A 26,500-nucleotide genomic window follows, 5' to 3' on the forward strand; every position below is an offset into this window, starting at 1 on the left:
ACATTGAACCCTTGAACATAACCTCACTACCCTTTTTTCTCTTTTTGCCCCTCTTATTTAACTTTTTATATATTTTCTTCCTGTAACTTATAGTTTTTGTTACTACGTATTGCACTGTTGCTGTAAAACAAATATCACGACACGTGCCAGTGATGTTAAACATAATTCCGATCCTGAATCTTCCTCTTGGACCTAAGTCTCGACTAGTAAAGGTAAGCATGTCAGATGCCTCCTTAACCACCCTATCAACCTGTGTAGCCACTTTCAGGGCTGTGGACTTGGATCCAAGATCGTTCTGCTCTTCAATGCTGTTAAACGCCTTGCCGTTAATGGTGAGCTGTCTCTTTACTTTAGGGACAATAGGATTTTCTCTGGAGCGGCGGCTGGTAAGGAGAGGCAAGATAGATGTTTGAAAAATCATGAAAGGTGTAGGTAGATTTAGACAACTGCTATCTTCTCCCTGGCGTCACTACGTCTAATACCAGAGGGTGAGAAGTCTAAAGTTCAAAGGCCATATACTTACTGTCACTTAACACTAACTGCTTGTTCCGGCAGGTTTTACTGGGATCTGGCCATGCTGCTGCTGATGGTGGGCAACCTGATCATCCTACCAGTGGGAATCACCTTCTTCAAAGACGAGAACACCCCTCCCTGGATCGTCTTCAACGTGGTGTCAGACACCTTCTTCCTCATTGACCTGGTGCTCAACTTCAGGACGGGCATCGTGGTGGAGGACAACACGGAGATCATCCTGGACCCTCACACCATCAAGATGAAGTATCTAAAGAGCTGGTTCTTGGTGGACTTTGTCTCCTCCATCCCTGTCGACTACGTCTTCCTCATCGTGGACCTGGAGACGAGGGTGGACTCCGAGGTTTACAAGACGGCCAGGGCACTGAGGATTGTGAGATTCGCCAAGATCCTCAGTTTACTCCGGCTCCTGCGCCTCTCCCGTCTAATACGATACATACATCAGTGGGAGGAGGTAAACGCTGGCTGGCCCTTTGCAACTCTCCTCATCTGTGACTTAATCCCTCACTCCTTCCCCTTCCCAATTCCCAGGTAGCACATTCCCAAAACGTTCCCCTGATCTTCTCCCTTTTTGATTTCACTGCTCCTCTGGATCCCCTCTCATTGCCCTCACGATCCCCTCTATCTATAATCTTACCTTCCTGGCTTACCTAGAGGGCAACTTACAGCAGCCAATTAAAAAGACCTTATGACACAGGAGCAAAATTAGACCATTCAGACAATTAAGACTTGCTCTGACATTCGGTCAATTTTCCTTCTCAACTCCGTTCTCCTGCCTTCTCCCTGTAACCTTTGACATCATGACTAATCAAAAGCTTATCAACACACACAAAATGCTGGTGGAACGCAGCAGGCCAGGCAGCATCTATAGGGAGAAGCGCTGTCGACGTTTCGGGCCGAGACCCTTCGTCAGGACTAACCGAAAGGAAAGATAGTAAGAGATTTGAAAGTGGGTGGGGGAGGGGCTTCCACCAGCATTTTGTGTGTGTGTTGCTTGAATTTCCAGCATTTGCAGATTTCCCTGCAAAAGCTTATCAACCACCATTTTAAACACACCCAATGATTAGGCCTCCATGCCCATCTGAATTCCACAGATTCACCACCCTCTAATGAGAAACCCCTCCTCATCTCCGTTGTGAAGGGACATCCTTCTATTCTGAGGCTGCCCCTGCTATGGGAAACATTCTCTCCACATCCACTCTACCCAGGCCTTTCAATATTCAGTAGTTTTCAATGAGATCTCCCCTCAATCTTCTAAACTCCAGTGAGCGCAGGCCCAGAGCCATCAAATGCTCCTCATATATTAACCCTTTCAATTCTAGGATAATTCTTGTGAACCTCGTCTGTAACCTCTCCAATGCCAGCGCATCCTTTTCTAAATAAGGGGCCCAAAACTGCTCACAATACTCCAGTGACTTATAACAGATTACATCCTTGCTTTTATACTCTAGTCCGTTTGAAATTAGTGCTAACACTGCATTTGCCTTCTCCACCACCGACTCAACCTGTATGTTAACCTTTATGAAATCCTGCACAAGGACTCCCAAGTCCCTTTCACTTCCAATTTCTGAATTTGCTTCTTGTTTAGACAGTAGCCAGTTCCTTTATTCTTTTTACCGAAGTGCATGCCCAGACTGCATTCCATCTCCCACATCTTTGCTCATTCTCCCAATCTGTCCGAGTCCTTCTGCAGACTTCCTGCGCCCCCCCCCCCCCACCTATCCCTGAATCGTCTGCACCCCTGGCCACAACATCACCAGTTCCATCATCCAGATCATCGACATATAATGTGAAAAGTAGCGGACCCAACACCAAACACCCCCCAGATCGTCGGAAGATACTATTAAAAGGGAAACATGCAAACTCCGCACAGACAGCACTGGGGGCCGAGTTCAAACTTGGGTCTCTGCCATCTAAACCATTGTGGTACCCTATTATTCTTATTCAGGCTCTTTCAAATAAGATCACCCTTCATTTTCCTGAACTCTAAAGGATACTAACCCAACCCCTCCTGATAGGACAAGCCTCTCATCCCAGGAATTAGCCTGGCGAAACTCATTTACTCATTTGGACTGTTTGCTTTTTTACCACAGCTAAATGCATGAAATATCCTTTCTTCGGGACCTTATTAACACATCCCAAAGCATCCCTCACTGGCTGCTGGCGAGACCTGAAGGAGATGGTTCAACTGCTGGAATTGGACTTGGTATTGGTTTATTATAAGATACAGTGAAAAGCTGGTTTTGTTCATACAGATCAGTGCATTGAGGTAGAACAAGGCAAATCAATAACAGAGTGCAGAATAAAGCGGAATAGCTACACAGAGAGAGTACAGGGTGGGTCGATGGTGAGGTGCAAGATCATAGCGAGGTAGGTTGTGAGGTCAATCGTACTAGGGAACCGTTCAGTGGTCTGACGACAGTGGGAGTAGAAACTGTCCCTGCGCCTGACGGTCCGAGGGTTTAGGCTTTCGTATCTTCTGTCCGATGGAAGGGGGGGAGAAGAGAGAATGTCTGGGTGGGAGGGGTCTTTGATTCTGCTGGCTGCTTCACTGAGGCAGTGAGAAGTGTAAACAGAGTCCGTGGAGGGGAGCTGGTTGCTGCGATGTGCTGGAATATTTCACTCGTTTAGTTTATTTAGTGATACGGTGTGGAGCTGGCCCTTCCGGCCTTCGAGCAGTGCCGCCCCAGCTAACCCTGACAAACCTAATTAACCCTAGCCGAGTCATGGGACAATTTACAACGATCAACTAACCCACCCGCCACGTCTTTGGGATACGGTGTGGAGCTGGCCCTTCGAGCCGCACTGCACCAAATTACGTTCAGTCCTTGCGCTGTCTGTAAGAAGTTTGTACGTCCTTCTGGTGAGCGTGCGAGTTTCCTGCAGGTGCTGAGGTTCCCTCTCACAGTCCAAGACGTACCGGTTGGTCCTTGTAAATTGCCCTGTGATTAGGCTAAGGCTGCTAGGCGGTGGGTAGCTCAGTGGGTGCAAGGGCATAACAAGGTAGATTGTGCAGTCTTATTGTACTAGGGAACCATTCACAGTCGGGGAGAAGCTGTCCTTGAGCCTGGTGGCTCGAGTGCTCAGGCGTTTGTACCTGATGGGAGAGGGGAGAAGAGTGGATGTCCAGGGTGAGTGGGGTGGTGGTTGCCTGCTTTTGACCGTGTTCCACCAGTGGGGAAGTCCGGAGCGAGGCTCTTGTGTTAGGGAGTGATGCTGAAATTGTGTATAACACTTAGCAAGTAGTATAGCTGGGGGAACGTGCAGACTCCACACAGACAGCACTGGAGGCTGAAACGGACCTGGGCTAGTGCTGTGAGGCAGTGGCTGTACCAGCTGTATCTCTGTTACCTAGACCCTCACAACTTATCCATGCCAATTTAGCTTGCCTTCATCTGTTCCAGCCCAGCCTATCCAATCCTCCTCCATCGCGACAATTTTCCTCACCTTGTAACATCCTTGTAAACCCACTCTGCTCCCTCTCTAGTTCCTCACTCCTCAGCCAGACTCAAACGTGTCACCCCCTTCCTCTACCCACCGGTGGGCAACCAATCACAGGGCAGGTTGAAGAACCCAGCCTCACCGTCTCTCTTGCTCTATTGGTCAGATTTTCCACATGACCTACGACCTCGCCAGTGCAGTGGTGAGGATTGTCAACCTCATCGGGATGATGCTCTTGCTGTGCCACTGGGATGGCTGCCTCCAATTCCTCGTTCCCATGCTCCAGGACTTTCCAGAGGATTGCTGGGTCTCCATCAACCGCATGGTGGTAAGTGCTTGTGGGGGGGGGACGGCGGAAAAATCCAGCAAAGATCTACAGGTGCTGGGAATCCGAAATAGAGATACTGGAAATATCCGACAGGTTGGGCAGCATCCACGGAGGAAGAGACGGGTCAAATATTTCAGGTCAAAGATGCTTTTGTCAGAACTGGGAGAGAATGAAAGCAAAATTAGTACATAAATACAGTATATAAAATTGAGAGGTGTGATAGGGTAAATACATCCCCCCTCCAGGGTGGAAATGTCAAATATTAGAGGGTATTGGTTTAAGATGAGAGGGGAAAAGTTTAAAGGAGATGGGTGGGCAAGTTTGATTTTATACAGAGCAGTAGGTACCTGTAATGTGTTGCCAGGAGTGGTGGTGATGGAGACAGGTACAGCAGAGACGCATTTAGACAGGCATCTGGATATCAGGATCAGGTTTATCATCACCGGCATGTGACGTGAAATTTGTTAACTTAGCAGCAGCAGCTCAATGCAATACATAACCTAGAAGAAGAGAGAAAAAAAATCAATTATAGTATGCAGCTGTGTGCATACATCTACTGATGCTTCTGGACACATCATCAGTGATGTTCCTGGAATCATCGGGTGTTTCAACATCATACACCCTCCTCCAGGTGACCCAGCCGGGGCTGATCAGACCCCAGCTTGTGTCCAGATGGCTAGCTACACATGACTCCATGGCTCCCCTCTCTTGAGCCGCAGCCATCTTGAGACCCGCTCTGCCGCATCGGTGGTACTGCGGATGGCTCTCCTCTTCCTCTCTCCCTCGATGCCCAAACTGCTGAAGGCTCTGGCTAAGGAACGGGCTGCAAATCCCCGACAGCCAACCTCCACTGGGAGACACCTCGCTCTCCATCCAGCCTGCTGACAGTGCTATCCAGTCCTGTGTACGTGGAGAGCTTCCTTCCTCTTCCAAGCGATCTTCCCATGGGACTGGCAGCTCCAGCATCGCCACTGGTGTCACCGGTATATTGAATAGGTTAAAGATTGTGCAAAAACAGAAATGATACATTAAAAAAGTGAGGTGAGGTTGCAGGATATGCATCATGTGCAGGGAGAGGGGATTAGTTGGAATTGGCATCCCAGTCAGCACAGCCACGTGGGCTGATGTTTTACCGGCCGTGTAAAACTAGGATTCAGTAAGAGGATTTCACAGCACGCTGAGAGAGCAAGGTAAAACAGAAACAATGCAGAATGAAGTGTAACAGCTACGGAGGAACTGCAGGTAAACGATGAGGTGCAAGATCATAACCAGGTTGATAGTGAGGCCAATGGCCCATCTTGTCATACAAGAGGTCTGTTCAAGAATCCGATTGATTAGACCAGCGGAAGAAGATCTGAGAGCTCGAGCAGGATTATAGAATGGAAGAGATTCTGTGATGGTCCCAGACCAGTGAGAGCTTTAAGAACAAGTAAGAGAAATTCTAATAGATGCAGGAAGCCAATGCTGAGAGGTTAGGTTGGGAGTGGTGTGCTCCCTCACCCTACTTTTAGTTAAAAGTCTAGCAGCGGCGTTCTGAACGAGTTGAAGTTTGCCAATAGATTGTGGTGCTGAGGGCCCTTAATGGTAGTTTAAAATTATGAAAGGATTGCTTAGAGCAGACAGCCAGAATCTTGCTCCCAGAGTCAAAATGTCTGACACTGGAGGGCATGCATTCAGGACAGGGCAAGTTTTTGTTTACACAGGGAAAGGCGGGTGCCTTGAACAGGCAGATACAGTCGAGGTGTTTAAATGAGCAGAGGGTGGAGGGATGGAGGGTGGAGGGAGAAGGGGTTAGCTGGGGGTTTAATTAGCATGGTGGTATGGAGGGCCGGTTCTTGTGTATGCTCCCATGTTGGCCTACACATGAGGTGTCAGATGAGACTGAACTACAGAAGTGACCTGTCAGTTCATTCTGGATCTCCTGCTGTGCCAGATTGCGGAACAGGCCGACCCCCATCCTGTGTTGAGCCCGGGGTCGGGCTGCACTGCAGTCTGGCCCAGCAGAGGGGTCCAGGCTGGCCTGCTGCTGCTCTCTGACATGCTGCTCTACCACCGACAGAACGACTCATGGGGGAAGCAGTACTCGCACGCCCTCTTCAAGGCCATGAGCCACATGCTGTGCATCGGCTATGGGCAGCAGGCCCCGCAGGGCATGACCGACGTCTGGCTCACAATGCTCAGCATGATCGTGGGAGCCACCTGCTACGCCATGTTCATCGGCCACGCCACCGCACTCATCCAGTCCCTCGACTCGTCTCGGAGGCAGTACCAGGAGAAGGTGGGCAGCGCCGGGCTAAGCTAGAGATGGGGGGGGGGGGGGGAGTGAGGGGCAGAGAGGGGCAGCGATGGACAGGGCAGGAGATCAGGGGAGGGCGAGAGGTTAGAAAGGGAAACAGAGGGGTGGACGGGGCGGGGGGAGTAGGAGAAGGTGGGGGTTGCGAGAAGGGGAAGGGGTGGGGAAAAGAGGGGGCATGGGAGGCAAAGGGGGAGGCAGCAGAGATGGAAAGAGGGAGGGGAGGGATATAGGAGAGAAGGAGAGGAAGAGAAGACAAGCAAGGGGGAGGGTGAGAGAGAGAGGAGGAAGGATCAGTAGAGAGGGTGTGAGGGAGATGAGAGGGCTAAGCTGATAAACAAGGGGTAGGTGGAAGGAGGGGAAAGAGGAGGAATTGGCTGAGGGGGGTGTGGAGGGAGGATGTGAGGACAGCAAGAGGGTAAGAAAAGGTGGGAGAGGGGAAGAGAGGGACAGGAGAGAGTAAGGGAGGGGAGAATGGGTGAAAGAGAGGGCAAAATGGGGAGAAGGTGAGGGGTAAGTGGGAGAGGGGAGGTGTTTAGCGGGGGAGTAAGGGGACAAGGTTGAAGAAAAGACAATGGGGAGAGAGCAAGAGAGATTGAAAGGAGCGATGGGCAGGGAGAAGTTGTTGAGGAGAGGGTGAGGGAGGAGGGAGGGGCTGGAAAGCAACAAGGAGAAATGCAGTGAGATTGAAGTGGGGAGAGAGGAAGAGGAGGGAGGAGACTGGGAAAAGAAGACGGAGAATGAGGAAAAGAGGGAGGGCAGGAACTAGAGAAACAGTTGTGGAGACCATGGGGAGGGGAGAGAGACACACAGTGTGGTGTATTCTCTTGGGCAGGGGATTGTTTACAGCATTAGAATGTGTGGGTACAGCATGCAGGTCTGAGTGTCCGGACGTGCCCGAGTGTGGGTATCGGTCAGCTGGCTGTGGGTAGGGGCAGCGTCCTGGGGCCAGAGTTCAGATGCTGACACGTGTCCCGGTCTCTCCACAGTACAAGCAGGTGGAGCAGTACATGTCCTTCCACAAGCTGCCCGCCGACATGCGGCAGAGGATACACGAATACTACGAGCATCGCTACCAGGGCAAGATGTTCGACGAGGAGAACATCCTGGGCGAGCTTAGTGTGCCTCTGCGTGAGGTGCGTGATCGGGGAGAGAAATCTGCACCCGTGGGGGCGGGATGGGGGACACAGGCACCACTCCACCCTGGGAGATAAGGGCACCGGCCGAAATAAATGCCTGGCCCCCATCACCCACTCTCAGTAAACACCCGGGTCCCCATCAGTGACCCTCAGTAAACACCCGGGTCCCCATCACTGACCCTCAGTAAACACCCGGGTCCCCATCACCCACCCTCAGTAAACACCTGGGTCCCCACCACCCACCCACAATAAACACCCGGGCCCCCATCACCCACCCACAATAAACACCCGGGCCCCCATCACCCACCCTCAGTAAACACCCGGGTCCCCATCAGCGACCCTCAGTAAACACCCGGGTCCCCATCACTGACCCTCAGTAAACACCCAGGTCCCCACCACTGACCCTCAGTAAACACCCGGGTCCCCATCACTGATCCTCAGTAAACACCTGGGTCCCCAACACCGACCCTCAGTAAACACCTGGGTCCCCATCACTGACCCTCAGTAAACACCCGGGTCCCCATCACCCACCCTCAGTAAACACCCGGGTCCCCACCACCCACCCACAATAAACACCCGGGCCCCCATCACCCACCCACAATAAACACCCGGGTCCCCATCACTGACCCTCAGTAAACACACGGGTCCCCATCACCGACCCTCAGTAAACACACGGGTCCCCATCACCGACCCTCAGTAAACACCCGGGTCCCCATCACTGACCCTCAGTAAACACCCGGGTCGCCACCACCGACCCTCAGTAAATACCCGGGCCCCCATCACTCACCCACAATTAACACCCGGGTCCCCATCACTGATCCTCAGTAAACACCCGGGTCCCCATCACCGACCCTCAGTAAACACCCAGGTCCCCATCACCGACCCTCAGTAAACACCCGGGCCCCCATCACTGACCCTCAGTAAACACCCAGGTTGCGTTAAAGATCCACAGTAAAAACACACAGGTTCCTATCACCCACCCTCAGTAAATACCCAGGTCCCATTACTGACCATCAGTAAACACCCGGGCCCCCATCACTGACCCTCAGTAAATACCCAGGTCGCCACCACAGACCCTCAGTAAATACCCGGGCCCCCATCACCCACCCTCAGTAAACACCCGGGTCCCCACCACTGACCCTCAGTAAATACCTGGGCCCCCATCACTCACCCACAATTAACACCCGGGTCCCCATCACCCACCAAAAATAAACACATGGGTCCCCATCACCGACCCTCAGTAAACACCCGGGTCCCCATCACTGACCCTCAGTAAACACCCGGGTCCCCATCACTCACCCTCAGTAAACACATGGGTCCCCATCACCGACCCTCAGTAAACACACGGGTCCCCATCACCGACCCTCAGTAAACACCCAGGTCCCCATCACTGACCCTCAGTAAACACCCGGGTCGCCACCACCGACCCTCAGTAAATACCCGGGCCCCATCACTCACCCACAATTAACACCCGGGTCCCCATCACCCACCAAAAATAAACACACGGGTCCCCATCACCGACCCTCAGTAAACACCCGGGTCCCCATCACTGACCCTCAGTAAACACCCAGGTCCCCACCACCGACCCTCAGTAAATACCCGGGCCCCCATCACTCACCCACAATTAACACCCGGGTCCCCATCACCCACCAAAAATAAACACACGGGTCCCCATCACCGACCCTCAGTAAACACCCGGGTCCCCATCACTGACCCTCAGAAAACACTCGGGTCCCCACCACCGACCCTCAGTAAATACCCGGGCCCCCATCACTCACCCACAATTAACACCCGGGTCCCCATCACCCACCAAAAATAAACACACGGGTCCCCATCACTGACCCTCAGTAAACACCCGGGTCGCCACCACCGACCCTCAGTAAATACCCGGGCCCCCATCACTCACCCACAATTAACACCCGGGTCCCCATCACCCACCAAAAATAAACACACGGGTCCCCATCACCGACCCTCAGTAAACACCTGGGTCCCCATCACAGATACTCAGTAAACAACTGGGTCCCCACCACCCACCCACAATAAACACCCGGGCCCCCATCACCGACTCTCAGTAAACACCTGGGTCCCCATCACAGATACTCAGTAAACACCCGGGTCCCCATCACCGACCCTCAGTAAACACCCGGGTCCCCATCACTGACCCTCAGTAAACACCCGGGCCCCCATCACAGATACTCAGTAAACACCCGGGTCCCCACCACTGACCCTCAGTAAACACCCGGGTCCTCACCACTGACCCTCAGTAAATACCTGGGCCCCCATCACTCACCCACAATTAACACCCGGGTCCCCATCACCCACCAAAAATAAACACCCGGGCCCCCATCACAGATACTCAGTAAACACCCGGGTCCCCACCACTGACCCTCAGTAAACACCCGGGTCCCCACCACTGACCCTCAGTAAATACCTGGGCCCCCATCACTCACCCACAATTAACACCCGGGTCCCCATCACCCACCAAAAATAAACACACGGGTCCCCATCACCGACCCTCAGTAAACACCCGGGTCCCCATCACTGACCCTCAGAAAACACTCGGGTCCCCACCACCGACCCTCAGTAAATACCCGGGCCCCCATCACTCACCCACAATTAACACCCGGGTCCCCATCACCCACCAAAAATAAACACACGGGTCCCCATCACCGACCCTCAGTAAACACACGGGTCCCCATCACCCACCAAAAATAAACACACGGGTCCCCATCACTGACCCTCAGTAAACACCTGGGTCCCCATCACAGATACTCAGTAAACAACTGGGTCCCCACCACCCACCCACAATAAACACCCGGGCCCCCATCACCGACTCTCAGTAAACACCCGGGTCCCCATCACAGATACTCAGTAAACACCCGGGTCCCCATCACCCACCCAAAATAAACACCCGGGTCCCCATCACTCACCCACAATTAACACCAGGTCCCCATCACCGACCCTCAGTAAACACCCAGGTCCCCATCACCGACCCTCAGTAAACACCCGGGCCCCCATCACTGACCCTCAGTAAATACCCAGGTCGTGTTAAAGATCCACAGTAAAAACACACAGGTTCCCATCACCCACCCTCAGTAAATACCCAGGTCCCATTACTGACCATCAGTAAACAACCGGGTCCCCATCACTGACCCTCAGTAAATACCTGGGTCCCCACCACTGACCCTCAGTAAAGATCCACATCTCATTGCTGATCTTCAGTAAACACCATATATGATCATTCTCCCTGAGTAAACACCCACATCACCGACCTTTGGTAACACCCAGATTTCATCACCGCCCCTCAGTAAACACCTGAATCTCATCTCCGATGCTCAGTAAACACCCGGGTCTCATCACCAACTCGCACAGTAAACACCCGGGTCTCATCACCAACTCTCACAGTAAACACCCGGGTCTCATCACCAACTCTCACAGTAAACACCCGGGTCTCATCACCAACTCGCACAGTAAACACCCGGGTCTCATCACCAACTCGCACAGTAAACACCCGGGTCTCATCACCAACTCGTACAGTAAACACCCGGGTCTCATCACCAACTCGTACAGTAAACACCCGGGTCTCATCACCAACTCGTACAGTAAACACCCGGGTCTCATCACCAACTCGCACAGTAAACACCCGGGTCTCATCACCAACTCGTACAGTAAACACCCGGGTCTCATCACCAACTCGCACAGTAAACACCCGGGTCTCATCACCAACTCGCACAGTAAACACCCGGGTCTCATCACCAACTCGTACAGTAAACACCCGGGTCTCATCACCAACTCTCACAGTAAACACCCGGGTCTCATCACCAACTCGTACAGTAAACACCCGGGTCTCATCACCAACTCTCACAGTAAACACCCGGGTCTCATCACCAACTCGCACAGTAAACACCCGGGTCTCATCACCAACTCGTACAGTAAACACCCGGGTCTCATCACCAACTCTCACAGTAAACACCCGGGTCTCATCACCAACTCGTACAGTAAACACCCGGGTCTCATCACCAACTCGCACAGTAAACACCCGGGTCTCATCACCAACTCGCACAGTAAACACCCGGGTCTCATCACCAACTCGCACAGTAAACACCCGGGTCTCATCACCAACTCGCACAGTAAACACCCGGGTCTCATCACCAACTCGTACAGTAAACACCCGGGTCTCATCACCAACTCGCACAGTAAACACCCGGGTCTCATCACCAACTCGCACAGTAAACACCCGGGTCTCATCACCAACTCGCACAGTAAACACCCGGGTCTCATCACCAACTCGCACAGTAAACACCCGGGTCTCATCACCAACTCGTACAGTAAACACCCGGGTCTCATCACCAACTCGTACAGTAAACACCCGGGTCTCATCACCAACTCGTACAGTAAACACCCGGGTCTCATCACCAACTCGTACAGTAAACACCCGGGTCTCATCACCAACTCGCACAGTAAACACCCGGGTCTCATCACCAACTCGCACAGTAAACACCCGGGTCTCATCACCAACTCGTACAGTAAACACCCGGGTCTCATCACCAACTCGCACAGTAAACACCCGGGTCTCATCACCAACTCGCACAGTAAACACCCGGGTCTCATCACCAACTCGTACAGTAAACACCCGGGTCTCATCACCAACTCTCACAGTAAACACCCGGGTCTCATCACCAACTCTCACAGTAAACACCCGGGTCTCATCACCAACTCGCACAGTAAACACCCGGGTCTCATCACCAACTCGTACAGTAAACACCCGGGTCTCATCACCAACTCGCACAGTAAACACCCGGGTCTCATCACCAACTCGCACAGTAAACACCCGGGTCTCATCACCAACTCGTACAGTAAACACCCGGGTCTCATCACCAACTCGCACAGTAAACACCCGGGTCTCATCACCAACTCTCACAGTAAACACCCGGGTCTCATCACCAACTCGTACAGTAAACACCCGGGTCTCATCACCAACTCGCACAGTAAACACCCGGGTCTCATCACCAACTCGTACAGTAAACACCCGGGTCTCATCACCAACTCGCACAGTAAACACCCGGGTCTCATCACCAACTCGCACAGTAAGCACCCGGGTCTCATCACCAACTCGCACAGTAAACACCCGGGTCTCATCACCAACTCGCACAGTAAACACCCGGGTCTCATCACCAACTCGTACAGTAAACACCCGGGTCTCATCACCAACTCGTACAGTAAACACCCGGGTCTCATCACCAACTCGTACAGTAAACACCCGGGTCTCATCACCAACTCGTACAGTAAACACCCGGGTCTCATCACCAACTCGCACAGTAAACACCCGGGTCTCATCACCAACTCGCACAGTAAACACCCGGGTCTCATCACCAACTCGTACAGTAAACACCCGGGTCTCATCACCAACTCGCACAGTAAACACCCGGGTCTCATCACCAACTCGCACAGTAAACACCCGGGTCTCATCACCAACTCGCACAGTAAACACCCGGGTCTCATCACCAACTCGTACAGTAAACACCCGGGTCTCATCACCAACTCGCACAGTAAACACCCGGGTCTCATCACCAACTCGTACAGTAAACACCCGGGTCTCATCACCAACTCTCACAGTAAACACCCGGGTCTCATCACCAACTCGCACAGTAAACACCCGGGTCTCATCACCAACTCGTACAGTAAACACCCGGGTCTCATCACCAACTCGCACAGTAAACACCCGGGTCTCATCACCAACTCGTACAGTAAACACCCGGGTCTCATCACCAACTCGCACAGTAAACACCCGGGTCTCATCACCAACTCGTACAGTAAACACCCGGGTCTCATCACCAACTCGTACAGTAAACACCCGGGTCTCATCACCAACTCGCACAGTAAACACCCGGGTCTCATCACCAACTCGCACAGTAAACACCCGGGTCTCATCACCAACTCGTACAGTAAACACCCGGGTCTCATCACCAACTCGTACAGTAAACACCCGGGTCTCATCACCAACTCGTACAGTAAACACCCGGGTCTCATCACCAACTCGCACAGTAAACACCCGGGTCTCATCACCAACTCGTACAGTAAACACCCGGGTCTCATCACCAACTCGCACAGTAAACACCCGGGTCTCATCACCAACTCGCACAGTAAACACCCGGGTCTCATCACCAACTCGTACAGTAAACACCCGGGTCTCATCACCAACTCTCACAGTAAACACCCGGGTCTCATCACCAACTCGTACAGTAAACACCCGGGTCTCATCACCAACTCTCACAGTAAACACCCGGGTCTCATCACCAACTCGCACAGTAAACACCCGGGTCTCATCACCAACTCGCACAGTAAACACCCGGGTCTCATCACCAACTCGTACAGTAAACACCCGGGTCTCATCACCAACTCGCACAGTAAACACCCGGGTCTCATCACCAACTCGTACAGTAAACACCCGGGTCTCATCACCAACTCTCACAGTAAACACCCGGGTCTCATCACCAACTCGTACAGTAAACACCCGGGTCTCATCACCAACTCGTACAGTAAACACCCGGGTCTCATCACCAACTCGTACAGTAAACACCCGGGTCTCATCACCAACTCGCACAGTAAACACCCGGGTCTCATCACCAACTCGCACAGTAAACACCCGGGTCTCATCACCAACTCGCACAGTAAACACCCGGGTCTCATCACCAACTCGCACAGTAAACACCCGGGTCTCATCACCAACTCGTACAGTAAACACCCGGGTCTCATCACCAACTCGCACAGTAAACACCCGGGTCTCATCACCAACTCGCACAGTAAACACCCGGGTCTCATCACCAACTCGCACAGTAAACACCCGGGTCTCATCACCAACTCGTACAGTAAACACCCGGGTCTCATCACCAACTCGTACAGTAAACACCCGGGTCTCATCACCAACTCGTACAGTAAACACCCGGGTCTCATCACCAACTCGCACAGTAAACACCCGGGTCTCATCACCAACTCGCACAGTAAACACCCGGGTCTCATCACCAACTCGCACAGTAAACACCCGGGTCTCATCACCAACTCGCACAGTAAACACCCGGGTCTCATCACCAACTCGTACAGTAAACACCCGGGTCTCATCACCAACTCGCACAGTAAACACCCGGGTCTCATCACCAACTCGTACAGTAAACACCCGGGTCTCATCACCAACTCTCACAGTAAACACCCGGGTCTCATCACCAACTCTCACAGTAAACACCCGGGTCTCATCACCAACTCGCACAGTAAACACCCGGGTCTCATCACCAACTCGCACAGTAAACACCCGGGTCTCATCACCAACTCGCACAGTAAACACCCGGGTCTCATCACCAACTCGTACAGTAAACACCCGGGTCTCATCACCAACTCGTACAGTAAACACCCGGGTCTCATCACCAACTCGCACAGTAAACACCCGGGTCTCATCACCAACTCTCACAGTAAACACCCGGGTCTCATCACCAACTCTCACAGTAAACACCCGGGTCTCATCACCAACTCGCACAGTAAACACCCGGGTCTCATCACCAACTCGTACATTAAACACCCGGGTCTCATCACCATCTCTCACAGTAAACACCCGGGTCTCATCACCAACTCGTACAGTAAACACCCGGGTCTCATCACCAACTCGCACAGTAAACACCCGGGTCTCATCACCAACTCGCACAGTAAACACCCGGGTCTCATCACCAACTCGCACAGTAAACACCCGGGTCTCATCACCAACTCGTACAGTAAACACCCGGGTCTCATCACCAACTCGCACAGTAAACACCCGGGTCTCATCACCAACTCTCACAGTAAACACCCGGGTCTCATCACCAACTCGTACAGTAAACACCCGGGTCTCATCACCAACTCGCACAGTAAACACCCGGGTCTCATCACCAACTCGTACAGTAAACACCCGGGTCTCATCACCAACTCGCACAGTAAACACCCGGGTCTCATCACCAACTCGCACAGTAAGCACCCGGGTCTCATCACCAACTCGCACAGTAAACACCCGGGTCTCATCACCAACTCGCACAGTAAACACCCGGGTCTCATCACCAACTCGTACAGTAAACACCCGGGTCTCATCACCAACTCGTACAGTAAACACCCGGGTCTCATCACCAACTCGTACAGTAAACACCCGGGTCTCATCACCAACTCGTACAGTAAACACCCGGGTCTCATCACCAACTCGCACAGTAAACACCCGGGTCTCATCACCAACTCGCACAGTAAACACCCGGGTCTCATCACCAACTCGTACAGTAAACACCCGGGTCTCATCACCAACTCGCACAGTAAACACCCGGGTCTCATCACCAACTCGCACAGTAAACACCCGGGTCTCATCACCAACTCGCACAGTAAACACCCGGGTCTCATCACCAACTCGTACAGTAAACACCCGGGTCTCATCACCAACTTGCACAGTAAACACCCGGGTCTCATCACCAACTCGTACAGTAAACACCCGGGTCTCATCACCAACTCGCACAGTAAACACCCGGGTCTCATCACCAACTCGTACAGTAAACACCCGGGTCTCATCACCAACTCGTACAGTAAACACCCAGGTCTCATCACCAACTCTCACAGTAAACACCCGGGTCTCATCACCAACTCTCACAGTAAGCACCCGGGTCTCATCACCAACTCGTACAGTAAACACCCGGGTCTCATCACCAACTCGCACAGTAAACACCCGGGTCTCATCACCAACTCGTACAGTAAACACCCGGGTCTCATCACCAACTCGCACAGTAAACACCCGGGTCTCATCACCAACTCGTACAGTAAACACCCGGGTCTCATCACCAACTCGTACAGTAAACACCCGGGTCTCATCACCAACTCGTACAGTAAACACCCGGGTCTCATCACCAACTCGCACAGTAAACACCCGGGTCTCATCACCAACTCGTACAGTAAACACCCGGGTCTCATCACCAACTCGTACAGTAAACACCCGGGTCTCATCACCAACTCGTACAGTAAACACCCGGGTCTCATCACCAACTCGTACAGTAAACACCCGGGTCTCATCACCAACTCGCACAGTAAACACCCGGGTCTCATCACCAACTCGTACAGTAAACACCCGGGTCTCATCACCAACTCTCACAGTAAACACCCGGGTCTCATCACCAACTCGTACAGTAAACACCCGGGTCTCATCACCAACTCGTACAGTAAACACCCGGGTCTCATCACCAACTCGCACAGTAAACACCCGGGTCTCATCACCAACTCGTACAGTAAACACCCGGGTCTCATCACCAACTCGCACAGTAAACACCCGGGTCTCATCACCAACTCGTACAGTAAACACCCAGGTCTCATCACCAACTCTCACAGTAAACACCCGGGTCTCATCACCAACTCTCACAGTAAGCACCCGGGTCTCATCACCAACTCGTACAGTAAACACCCGGGTCTCATCACCAACTCTCACAGTAAACACCCGGGTCTCATCACCAACTCGTACAGTAAACACCCGGGTCTCATCACCAACTCGCACAGTAAACACCCGGGTCTCATCACCAACTCGCACAGTAAACACCCGGGTCTCATCACCAACTCGTACAGTAAACACCCGGGTCTCATCACCAACTCGCACAGTAAACACCCGGGTCTCATCACCAACTCGTACAGTAAACACCCGGGTCTCATCACCAACTCGCACAGTAAACACCCGGGTCTCATCACCAACTCGTACAGTAAACACCCGGGTCTCATCATGGACCTTCAATAAACACCTGTTTCCCATCGCCGATGCTCAGTAAACACCCAGATCTCTTCGCCGACCTTCACTAAGCTCACGGGTCTCATCGCCAACTCTCAGTAAACACCCGGGTCTCATCGCCAACTCTCAGTAAACACCCGGCCTCTTGGCCGACCCTCAGTAAATACCCAGGTCCCCATTACTCAGCACCACGTACACCTGGGTCCCTATCACTCACCCACAATTAACACCCATGTCCCCATCACCCACTCTGAGTAAACACCTGGGTCCCCGTCACCCACCCAGAATAAACACCTGGGTCCCCATCACCCACTCTGAGTAAACACCTGGGTCCCCATCACCCACCCAGAATAAACACCCGGGTCCTGGTCACCCACCCACAATAAACACCCGGGTCCCCGTCACCCACTCACTATAAACACCTGCGTCCCCATCACCCACCCACCCAGAATAAACACCTGGGTCCCCATCACTCACCCAGAATAAACACCTGGGACCCCATCACCCACCCTCAGTAAACACCCAGGTCCCCATCACCCACCCAAAATAAACACCCGGGTCCTGGTCACCCACCCACAATAAACACCTGGGTCCCCATCACCCACCCAAAATAAGCACCCGGGTCCTGGTCACCCACCCAAAATAAACACCCGGGTCCCGGTCATCCACCCACAATAAACACTCGGGTCCCGGTCACCCACCCACAGTGCCCTGAGATACCGGTCCCTTGGGCGTTCATCTCTGACTGGCTGGGCCTCTGTCCCTCCCACAGGAGATTGTGAACTTCAACTGCCGGAACCTGGTAGCCACCATGCCGCTCTTCGCCAACGCTGACCCCAACTTTGTGACGGCCATGTTGACCAAGCTGCGTTTCGAGGTGTTTCAGCCGGCCGACTACATAGTGCGGGAGGGCACGGTGGGCAAGAAGATGTACTTTATCCAGCACGGAATAGTCAGCATTCTCACCAAGGGAAGCAAGGAGACCAAACTCTCGGATGGCTCCTACTTCGGAGGTACTTGGGCCGCTTCCCCTCTCCATTCCAGCTGCCCCAAACCTGGCGTTTGCGAGGGATTCCTCCGCCTAGCACGTGGCAGAATTGGGCCACCTGGGTGGGAATTAAAGGTCGAGGGATAACAGGGCTTAAATTCACTCAAATCCACTGCTTTTCATGGTAAAGTAATCAGTGTTGGGACAGAGACACAGAGAGACTGGGAGAGAGAGACACACACACATACACACAGACACAGAGAGACATGGAGAGAGACAGAGAGGCAGGGAGAGAGGTAAAGGTAGAGAGACAGACAGACAGACGAAGAGAGACATGGAGAGGGAGAAACAGACAGACAGAGACAGGGAGAGACAGGGAAAGAGAGACAGACAGACAGACAGACACAGGAAGAGAGACATATAGACAGAGGCAAAGAGGTGTGGGGTTGTTAAGGGATTAGAGAACCTGAGTCAAATTTACAGCAACTGTCTTAGATGACAAAGAATTTGTTGTATTTTGGTTTCAGTACAGTGCCAAAACATACATTGACTGTAGATAATGAACTCAATAAATAGTGCAAAGAAAGTAACTGAGAAGTGGTATCCATGGGTTCATGGGCAACTCAGAAATCTTATGGTGGCGGGGAAGAAGCTGTTCCTAAATAATTGATTGTGGGTCTTCAGGCTGCTGTGCCTCCTCCCTGATGGTGGTAATGAGAAAAGGACATGTCCCAGACGATGAGGGGGTTTAACGAAGTTTCTATAGATAATAAACACAGATGCTAGAAATCCAGAGCAATACACACACAGTTCTGAAGGAACTCAGCAGATCAGGCAGCATCTATAATAAATAAACAGTCCATGTTTCCGGCTGGTTCCCTTCTTCAGGACTGGAAAGGAAGGTGGGGTTGGGGGGGTGGGGGGTAGTGAGAAGCCAAAATGACCTGCTGAGTTCCTCCGGCATTTTTTGTGTTGCTCATAAAAATAATGAGTTTTTATTGACATATTTTTGAAGTGATCTCTGTTGTAAGATGAGAGACAGACAGACTAACAGAGGCACAGGGAGCAAACAATCAGACAGGAACACGGAGTGCCTGTTCCCTGTCGACCCTAGGCAGTGTGGGGGGAGGAGATGAGGAGGGACAGGCTCGTTGGGGATGGAGTGGGAGGGTTCTGAATGTGGGGGTTGTGCGATGGTATGAAGCTGACTTGCTTTCTCCCTTCCCCAGAGATCTGCCTGCTGACTCGTGGCCGGAGAACGGCCAGTGTGCGTGCAGACACCTACTGCAGGCTCTACTCCCTATCCGTCGATCACTTCAATGAGGTGTTAGAGGAGTACCCCATGATGAGGCGAGCCTTCGAGACCGTAGCCATGGATCGGCTCAACAGGATAGGTAGGGACAGTCAACGACTTTCCAGGCCCCAGGCTGTGTGACTCTTCCCAGGCGTTGTGCTCCCCACCCCACCCCAGAGCCAGGGGCCAGTCAGCCTGTCGAGTCTGTATCACAGGAGATGAGGAGGCCATTGTGACACTGAACAGTACAGCCCAGGAACAGGTCCTTTGGCCTACAGTGTCTGTGCCTACCACAATGCCAATCCAAAATATTCCCACCTACTGTCTATATCTTTTCCTTCCCTGCTGATTAAATGCCTCTTAAACACCACTGTCAATCTGTTCCACCATCACCCTGTTCCAGGAACCCACCACTCCGTGTGTTTTAAAAAAAACTTGTGTTCCTTATCTCTGCCCCGATGAAGGGTCTTGGTCCGAAATGTCAACTCTTTATTCCTCCAATGCTCCGCGTCGTAATAGCATCACACAAACTGCAATGTTTATGCAGCACCTCTTTAATCCTACTCAACGAGGGCAATTCATGGCCCATTTAGCCCTCTTGTTTCCTTGATATTTCTCAAGGGCCCTGTCTGATTTCAGTTTCCTAAGCCTTGCATGAGCTTCCTTTACCTTTTGATTAAATATACAACATCCCTTGTCATCCATATTTCCCAAAGCTTGCCATCCTTGTCTCTCTTCTTCACAGGAACATGTTGATCCTGAATTTTGACATGCTGACCTTTAAATGACCTCCATGTCACTGTTCGAAGTAAATTTGTTATTTATCAAAGTATGCCTTAGTCACCATATACTACCTTGAGATTAATTTTCTTGCAGGCATTTACAGGAATATAGGAAAATAAAGAAATACAATAGAATTTATTAAAAATAATAAATAACAAAGACTGACAAGAAGATTTAAAAGTATGCTTCTTAAAGAGAAATTCCAGGCTGCAGACTGCAGCAATAACAGTTCAGAAGATATAATTCTAGTAGTATTGTGATTTGCCCACATAAAGTTGCCGTATATCACCAGCACCATCTTGGAAAGAATGTCAGATGCGGACTTGGCCAGAAATGGTTGTTTTCAGTCTGCTCTCCCCAGCTTCTGCCCAATATCATTGTAATTAGACTTTCCCCCAAGTCCAGTCTTATCCTCATCCATAGGAAACCTTCAAAAAATGCTCTCCCATTGAAAATTTGATGACTCCCCAAAACAATGTCTGGTATGGCCTCTTCCCTGGTTCAACTATCCATATGATTTGTCCAGCTACTAGGGCAGGCCAATAGTGTATGGTTGATGTAATGCTTTGCAGCACCACCTTAAGATCAGAGTTCGATCCCCACCAGTGTCTGTAAGGAGTTTGTGTTCTCCCTGTGACCGCGAGTTTCCTCCGGCTGCTCTGGCATTAGGGTTAGGGTTGGTGAGTTGTGGGCGTTAGGGTTAGGGTTGGTGAGTTGTGGGCATTAGTGTTAAGGTTGGTGAGTTGTGGGCGTTAGGGTTAGGGTTGGTGAGTTGTGGGCATTAGGGTTAGGGTTAGGGTTAGGGTTTGGGTTGGTGAGTTGTGGGCATTAGGGTTAGGGTTGGTGAGTTGTGGGCATTAGTGTTACGGTTGGTGAGTTGTGGGCGTTAGGGTTAGGGTTGGTGAGTTGTGGGCGTTAGGGTTTGGGTTGGTGAGTTGTGGGCATTAGGGTTAGGGTTGGTGAGTTGTGGGCATTAGGGTTAGGGTTGGTGAGTTGTGGGCATTAGGGTTAGGGTTGGTGAGTTGTGGGCATTAGGGTTAGGGTTGGTGAGTTGTGGGCATGTTGGTTAGGGTTGGTGAGTTGTGGGCATTAGGGTTAGGGTTGGTGAGTTGTGGGCATTAGGGTTAGGGTTGGTGAGTTGTGGGCATTAGGGTTAGGGTTAGGGTTTGGGTTGGTGAGTTGTGGGCATGTTGGTTAGAGTTGGTGAGTTGTGGGCATTAGGGTTAGGGTTGGTGAGTTGTGGGCATTAGGGTTAGGGTTGGTGAGTTGTGGGCATTAGTGTTAAGGTTGGTGAGTTGTGGGCGTTAGGGTTAGGGTTGGTGAGTTGTGGGCATTAGGGTTTGGGTTGGTGAGTTGTGGGCATTAGGGTTAGGGTTGGTGAGTTGTGGGCATTAGGGTTAGGGTTGGTGAGTTGTGGGCATGTTGGTTAGGGTTGGTGAGTTGTGGGCATTAGGGTTAGGGTTAGGGTTTGGGTTGGTGAGTTGTGGGCATGTTGGTTAGGGTTGGTGAGTTGTGGGCATTAGGGTTAGGGTTGGTGAGTTGTGGGCATTAGGGTTAGGGTTGGTGAGTTGTGGGCATGTTGGTTAGGGTTGGTGAGTTGTGGGCATTAGGGTTAGGGTTGGTGAGTTGTGGGCATGTTGGTTAGGGTTGGTGAGTTGTGGGCATTAGGGTTAGGGTTAGGGTTTGGGTTGGTGAGTTGTGGGCATGTTGGTTAGGGTTGATGAGTTGTGGGCATTAGGGTTAGGGTTGGTGAGTTGTGGGCATTAGGGTTAGGGTTAGGGTTTGGGTTGGTGAGTTGTGGGCATGTTGGTTAGGGTTGGTGAGTTGTGGGCATTAGGGTTAGGGTTGGTGAGTTGTGGGCATTAGGGTTAGGGTTGGTGAGTTGTGGGCATGTTGGTTAGGGTTGGTGAGTTGTGGGCATGTTGGTTAGGGTTGGTGAGTTGTGGGCATTAGTGTTAAGGTTGGTGAGTTGTGGGCGTTAGGGTTAGGGTTGGTGAGTTGTGGGCATTAGGGTTAGGGTTAGGGTTAGGGTTTGGGTTGGTGAGTTGTGGGCATTAGGGTTAGGGTTGGTGAGTTGTGGGCATTAGTGTTAAGGTTGGTGAGTTGTGGGCATTAGGGTTAGGGTTGGTGAGTTGTGGGCATTAGGGTTAGGGTTGGTGAGTTGTGGGCATTAGGGTTAGGGTTGGTGAGTTGTGGGCATGTTGGTTAGGGTTGGTGAGTTGTGGGCATTAGGGTTAGGGTTGGTGAGTTGTGGGCATGTTGGTTAGGGTTGGTGAGTTGTGGGCATTAGGGTTAGGGTTAGGGTTTGGGTTGGTGAGTTGTGGGCATGTTGGTTAGGGTTGGTGAGTTGTGGGCATTAGGGTTAGGGTTGGTGAGTTGTGGGCATTAGGGTTAGGGTTGGTGAGTTGTGGGCATTAGGGTTAGGGTTAGGGTTTGGGTTGGTGAGTTGTGGGCATTAGGGTTAGGGTTGGTGAGTTGTGGGCATTAGGGTTAGGGTTAGGGTTTGGGTTGGTGAGTTGTGGGCATGTTGGTTAGGGTTGGTGAGTTGTGGGCATTAGGGTTAGGGTTGGTGAGTTGTGGGCATTAGGGTTAGGGTTGGTGAGTTGTGGGCATGTTGGTTAGGGTTGGTGAGTTGTGGGCATGTTGGTTAGGGTTGGTGAGTTGTGGGCATTAGGGTTAGGGTTGGTGAGTTGTGGGCATTAGGGTTAGGGTTGGTGAGTTGTGGGCATGTTGGTTAGGGTTGGTGAGTTGTGGGCATGTTGGTTAGGGTTGGTGAGTTGTGGGCATTAGGGTTAGGGTTAGGGTTTGGGTTGGTGAGTTGTGGGCATGTTGGTTAGGGTTGGTGAGTTGTGGGCATGTTGGTTAGGGTTGGTGAGTTGTGGGCATTAGGGTTAGGGTTAGGGTTTGGGTTGGTGAGTTGTGGGCATGTTGGTTAGGGTTGGTGAGTTGTGGGCATGTTGGTTAGGGTTGGTGAGTTGTGGGCATTAGGGTTAGGGTTGGTGAGTTGTGGGCATTAGGGTTAGGGTTGGTGAGTTGTGGGCATGTTGGTTAGGGTTGGTGAGTTGTGGGCATGTTGGTTAGGGTTGGTGAGTTGTGGGCATGTTGGTTAGGGTTGGTGAGTTGTGGGCATTAGGGTTAGGGTTGGTGAGTTGTGGGCATTAGGGTTAGGGTTGGTGAGTTGTGGGCATGTTGGTTAGGGTTGGTGAGTTGTGGGCATGTTGGTTAGGGTTGGTGAGTTGTGGGCATTAGGGTTAGGGTTAGGGTTTGGGTTGGTGAGTTGTGGGCATGTTGGTTAGGGTTGGTGAGTTGTGGGCATTAGGGTTAGGGTTGGTGAGTTGTGGGCATTAGGGTTAGGGTTGGTGAGTTGTGGGCATGTTGGTTAGGGTTGGTGAGTTGTGGGCATGTTGGTTAGGGTTGGTGAGTTGTGGGCATTAGGGTTAGGGTTGGTGAGTTGTGGGCATTAGGGTTAGGGTTGGTGAGTTGTGGGCATGTTGGTTAGGGTTGGTGAGTTGTGGGCATGTTGGTTAGGGTTGGTGAGTTGTGGGCATTAGGGTTAGGGTTAGGGTTTGGGTTGGTGAGTTGTGGGCATGTTGGTTAGGGTTGGTGAGTTGTGGGCATGTTGGTTAGGGTTGGTGAGTTGTGGGCATTAGGGTTAGGGTTGGTGAGTTGTGGGCATTAGGGTTAGGGTTGGTGAGTTGTGGGCATGTTGGTTAGGGTTGGTGAGTTGTGGGCATTAGGGTTAGGGTTGGTGAGTTGTGGGCATGTTGGTTAGGGTTGGTGAGTTGTGGGCATTAGGGTTAGGGTTGGTGAGTTGTGGGCATGTTGGTTAGGGTTGGTGAGTTGTGGGCATTAGGGTTAGGGTTAGGGTTTGGGTTGGTGAGTTGTGGGCATTAGGGTTAGGGTTGGTGAGTTGTGGGCATTAGGGTTGGTGAGTTGTGGGCATTAGGGTTAGGGTTGGTGAGTTGTGGGCATTAGGGTTAAGGTTGGTGAGTTGTGGGCATTAGGGTTAGGGTTGGTGAGTTGTGGGCATTAGGGTTAGGGTTAGGGTTGGTGAGTTGTGGGCATTAGGGTTAGGGTTAGGGTTGGTGAGTTGTGGGCATTAGGGTTAAGGTTGGTGAGTTGTGGGCATTAGGGTTAGGGTTGGTGAGTTGTGGGCATTAGGGTTAAGGTTGGTGAGTTGTGGGCATTAGGGTTAGGGTTGGTGAGTTGTGGGCATTAGGGTTAGGGTTAGGGTTGGTGAGTTGTGGGCATGTTGGTTAGGGTTGGTGAGTTGTGGGCATTAGGGTTAGGGTTGGTGAGTTGTGGGCATTAGGGTTAGGGTTGGTGAGTTGTGGGCATGTTGGTTAGGGTTGGTGAGTTGTGGGCATTAGGGTTAAGGTTGGTGAGTTGTGGGCATTAGGGTTAGGGTTGGTGAGTTGTGGGCATTAGGGTTAAGGTTGGTGAGTTGTGGGCATGTTGGTTAGGGTTGGTGAGTTGTGGGCATTAGGGTTAAGGTTGGTGAGTTGTGGGCATTAGGGTTAGGGTTAGGGTTAGGGTTAGGGTTGGTGAGTTGTGGGCATTAGGGTTAAGGTTGGTGAGTTGTGGGCATTAGGGTTAGGGTTAGGGTTGGTGAGTTGTGGGCATTAGGGTTAGGGTTGGTGAGTTGTGGGCATTAGGGTTAAGGTTGGTGAGTTGTGGGCATTAGTGTTAAGGTTGGTGAGTTGTGGGCGTTAGGGTTAGGGTTGGTGAGTTGTGGGCATTAGGGTTTGGGTTGGTGAGTTGTGGGCATTAGGGTTAGGGTTGGTGAGTTGTGGGCATTAGGGTTAGGGTTGGTGAGTTGTGGGCATTAGGGTTAGGGTTGGTGAGTTGTGGGCATGTTGGTTAGGGTTGGTGAGTTGTGGGCATTAGGGTTAGGGTTGGTGAGTTGTGGGCATTAGGGTTAGGGTTGGTGAGTTGTGGGCATTAGGGTTAGGGTTAGGGTTTGGGTTGGTGAGTTGTGGGCATGTTGGTTAGAGTTGGTGAGTTGTGGGCATTAGGGTTAGGGTTGGTGAGTTGTGGGCATTAGGGTTAGGGTTGGTAAGTTGTGGGCATTAGGGTTAGGGTTGGTGAGTTGTGGGCATTAGTGTTAAGGTTGGTGAGTTGTGGGCGTTAGGGTTAGGGTTGGTGAGTTGTGGGCATTAGGGTTTGGGTTGGTGAGTTGTGGGCATTAGGGTTAGGGTTGGTGAGTTGTGGGCATTAGGGTTAGGGTTGGTGAGTTGTGGGCATGTTGGTTAGGGTTGGTGAGTTGTGGGCATTAGGGTTAGGGTTGGTGAGTTGTGGGCATGTTGGTTAGGGTTGGTGAGTTGTGGGCATTAGGGTTAGGGTTAGGGTTTGGGTTGGTGAGTTGTGGGCATGTTGGTTAGGGTTGGTGAGTTGTGGGCATTAGGGTTAGGGTTGGTGAGTTGTGGGCATTAGGGTTAGGGTTGGTGAGTTGTGGGCATTAGGGTTAGGGTTGGTGAGTTGTGGGCATTAGGGTTAGGGTTAGGGTTTGGGTTGGTGAGTTGTGGGCATGTTGGTTAGGGTTGGTGAGTTGTGGGCATTAGGGTTAGGGTTGGTGAGTTGTGGGCATTAGGGTTAGGGTTGGTGAGTTGTGGGCATGTTGGTTAGGGTTGGTGAGTTGTGGGCGTTAGGGTTAGGGTTGGTGAGTTGTGGGCATTAGTGTTAAGGTTGGTGAGTTGTGGGCGTTAGGGTTAGGGTTGGTGAGTTGTGGGCATTAGGGTTAGGGTTGGTGAGTTGTGGGCATTAGGGTTAGGGTTGGTGAGTTGTGGGCATGTTGGTTAGGGTTGGTGAGTTGTGGGCATTAGGGTTAGGGTTGGTGAGTTGTGGGCATTAGGGTTAGGGTTGGTGAGTTGTGGGCATTAGGGTTAGGGTTAGGGTTTGGGTTGGTGAGTTGTGGGCATGTTGGTTAGAGTTGGTGAG

The 26,500-nt window shown here is 51.9% G+C and overlaps 1 protein-coding gene across 1 annotated transcript in view; it reads left to right on the top strand.

Moving 5' to 3' along the window:
- LOC140735756 (potassium/sodium hyperpolarization-activated cyclic nucleotide-gated channel 3-like) overlaps positions 1-26,500 on the top strand; it is a 61,576-nt gene that overhangs the window by 12,104 nt on the left and 22,972 nt on the right. Inside the window, exons 2-7 of the mRNA XM_073061203.1 lie at positions 556-985; positions 4,139-4,300; positions 6,360-6,578; positions 7,583-7,729; positions 18,271-18,511; positions 19,716-19,880. Coding sequence (XP_072917304.1) covers positions 556-985; positions 4,139-4,300; positions 6,360-6,578; positions 7,583-7,729; positions 18,271-18,511; positions 19,716-19,880 — 1,364 coding nt within the window. The remainder of the gene's footprint in view (positions 1-555; positions 986-4,138; positions 4,301-6,359; positions 6,579-7,582; positions 7,730-18,270; positions 18,512-19,715; positions 19,881-26,500) is intronic.

Source organism: Hemitrygon akajei, chromosome 11 (genome assembly GCF_048418815.1).
Source record: "Hemitrygon akajei chromosome 11, sHemAka1.3, whole genome shotgun sequence".
Lineage (NCBI taxonomy): Eukaryota > Metazoa > Chordata > Chondrichthyes > Myliobatiformes > Dasyatidae > Hemitrygon > Hemitrygon akajei.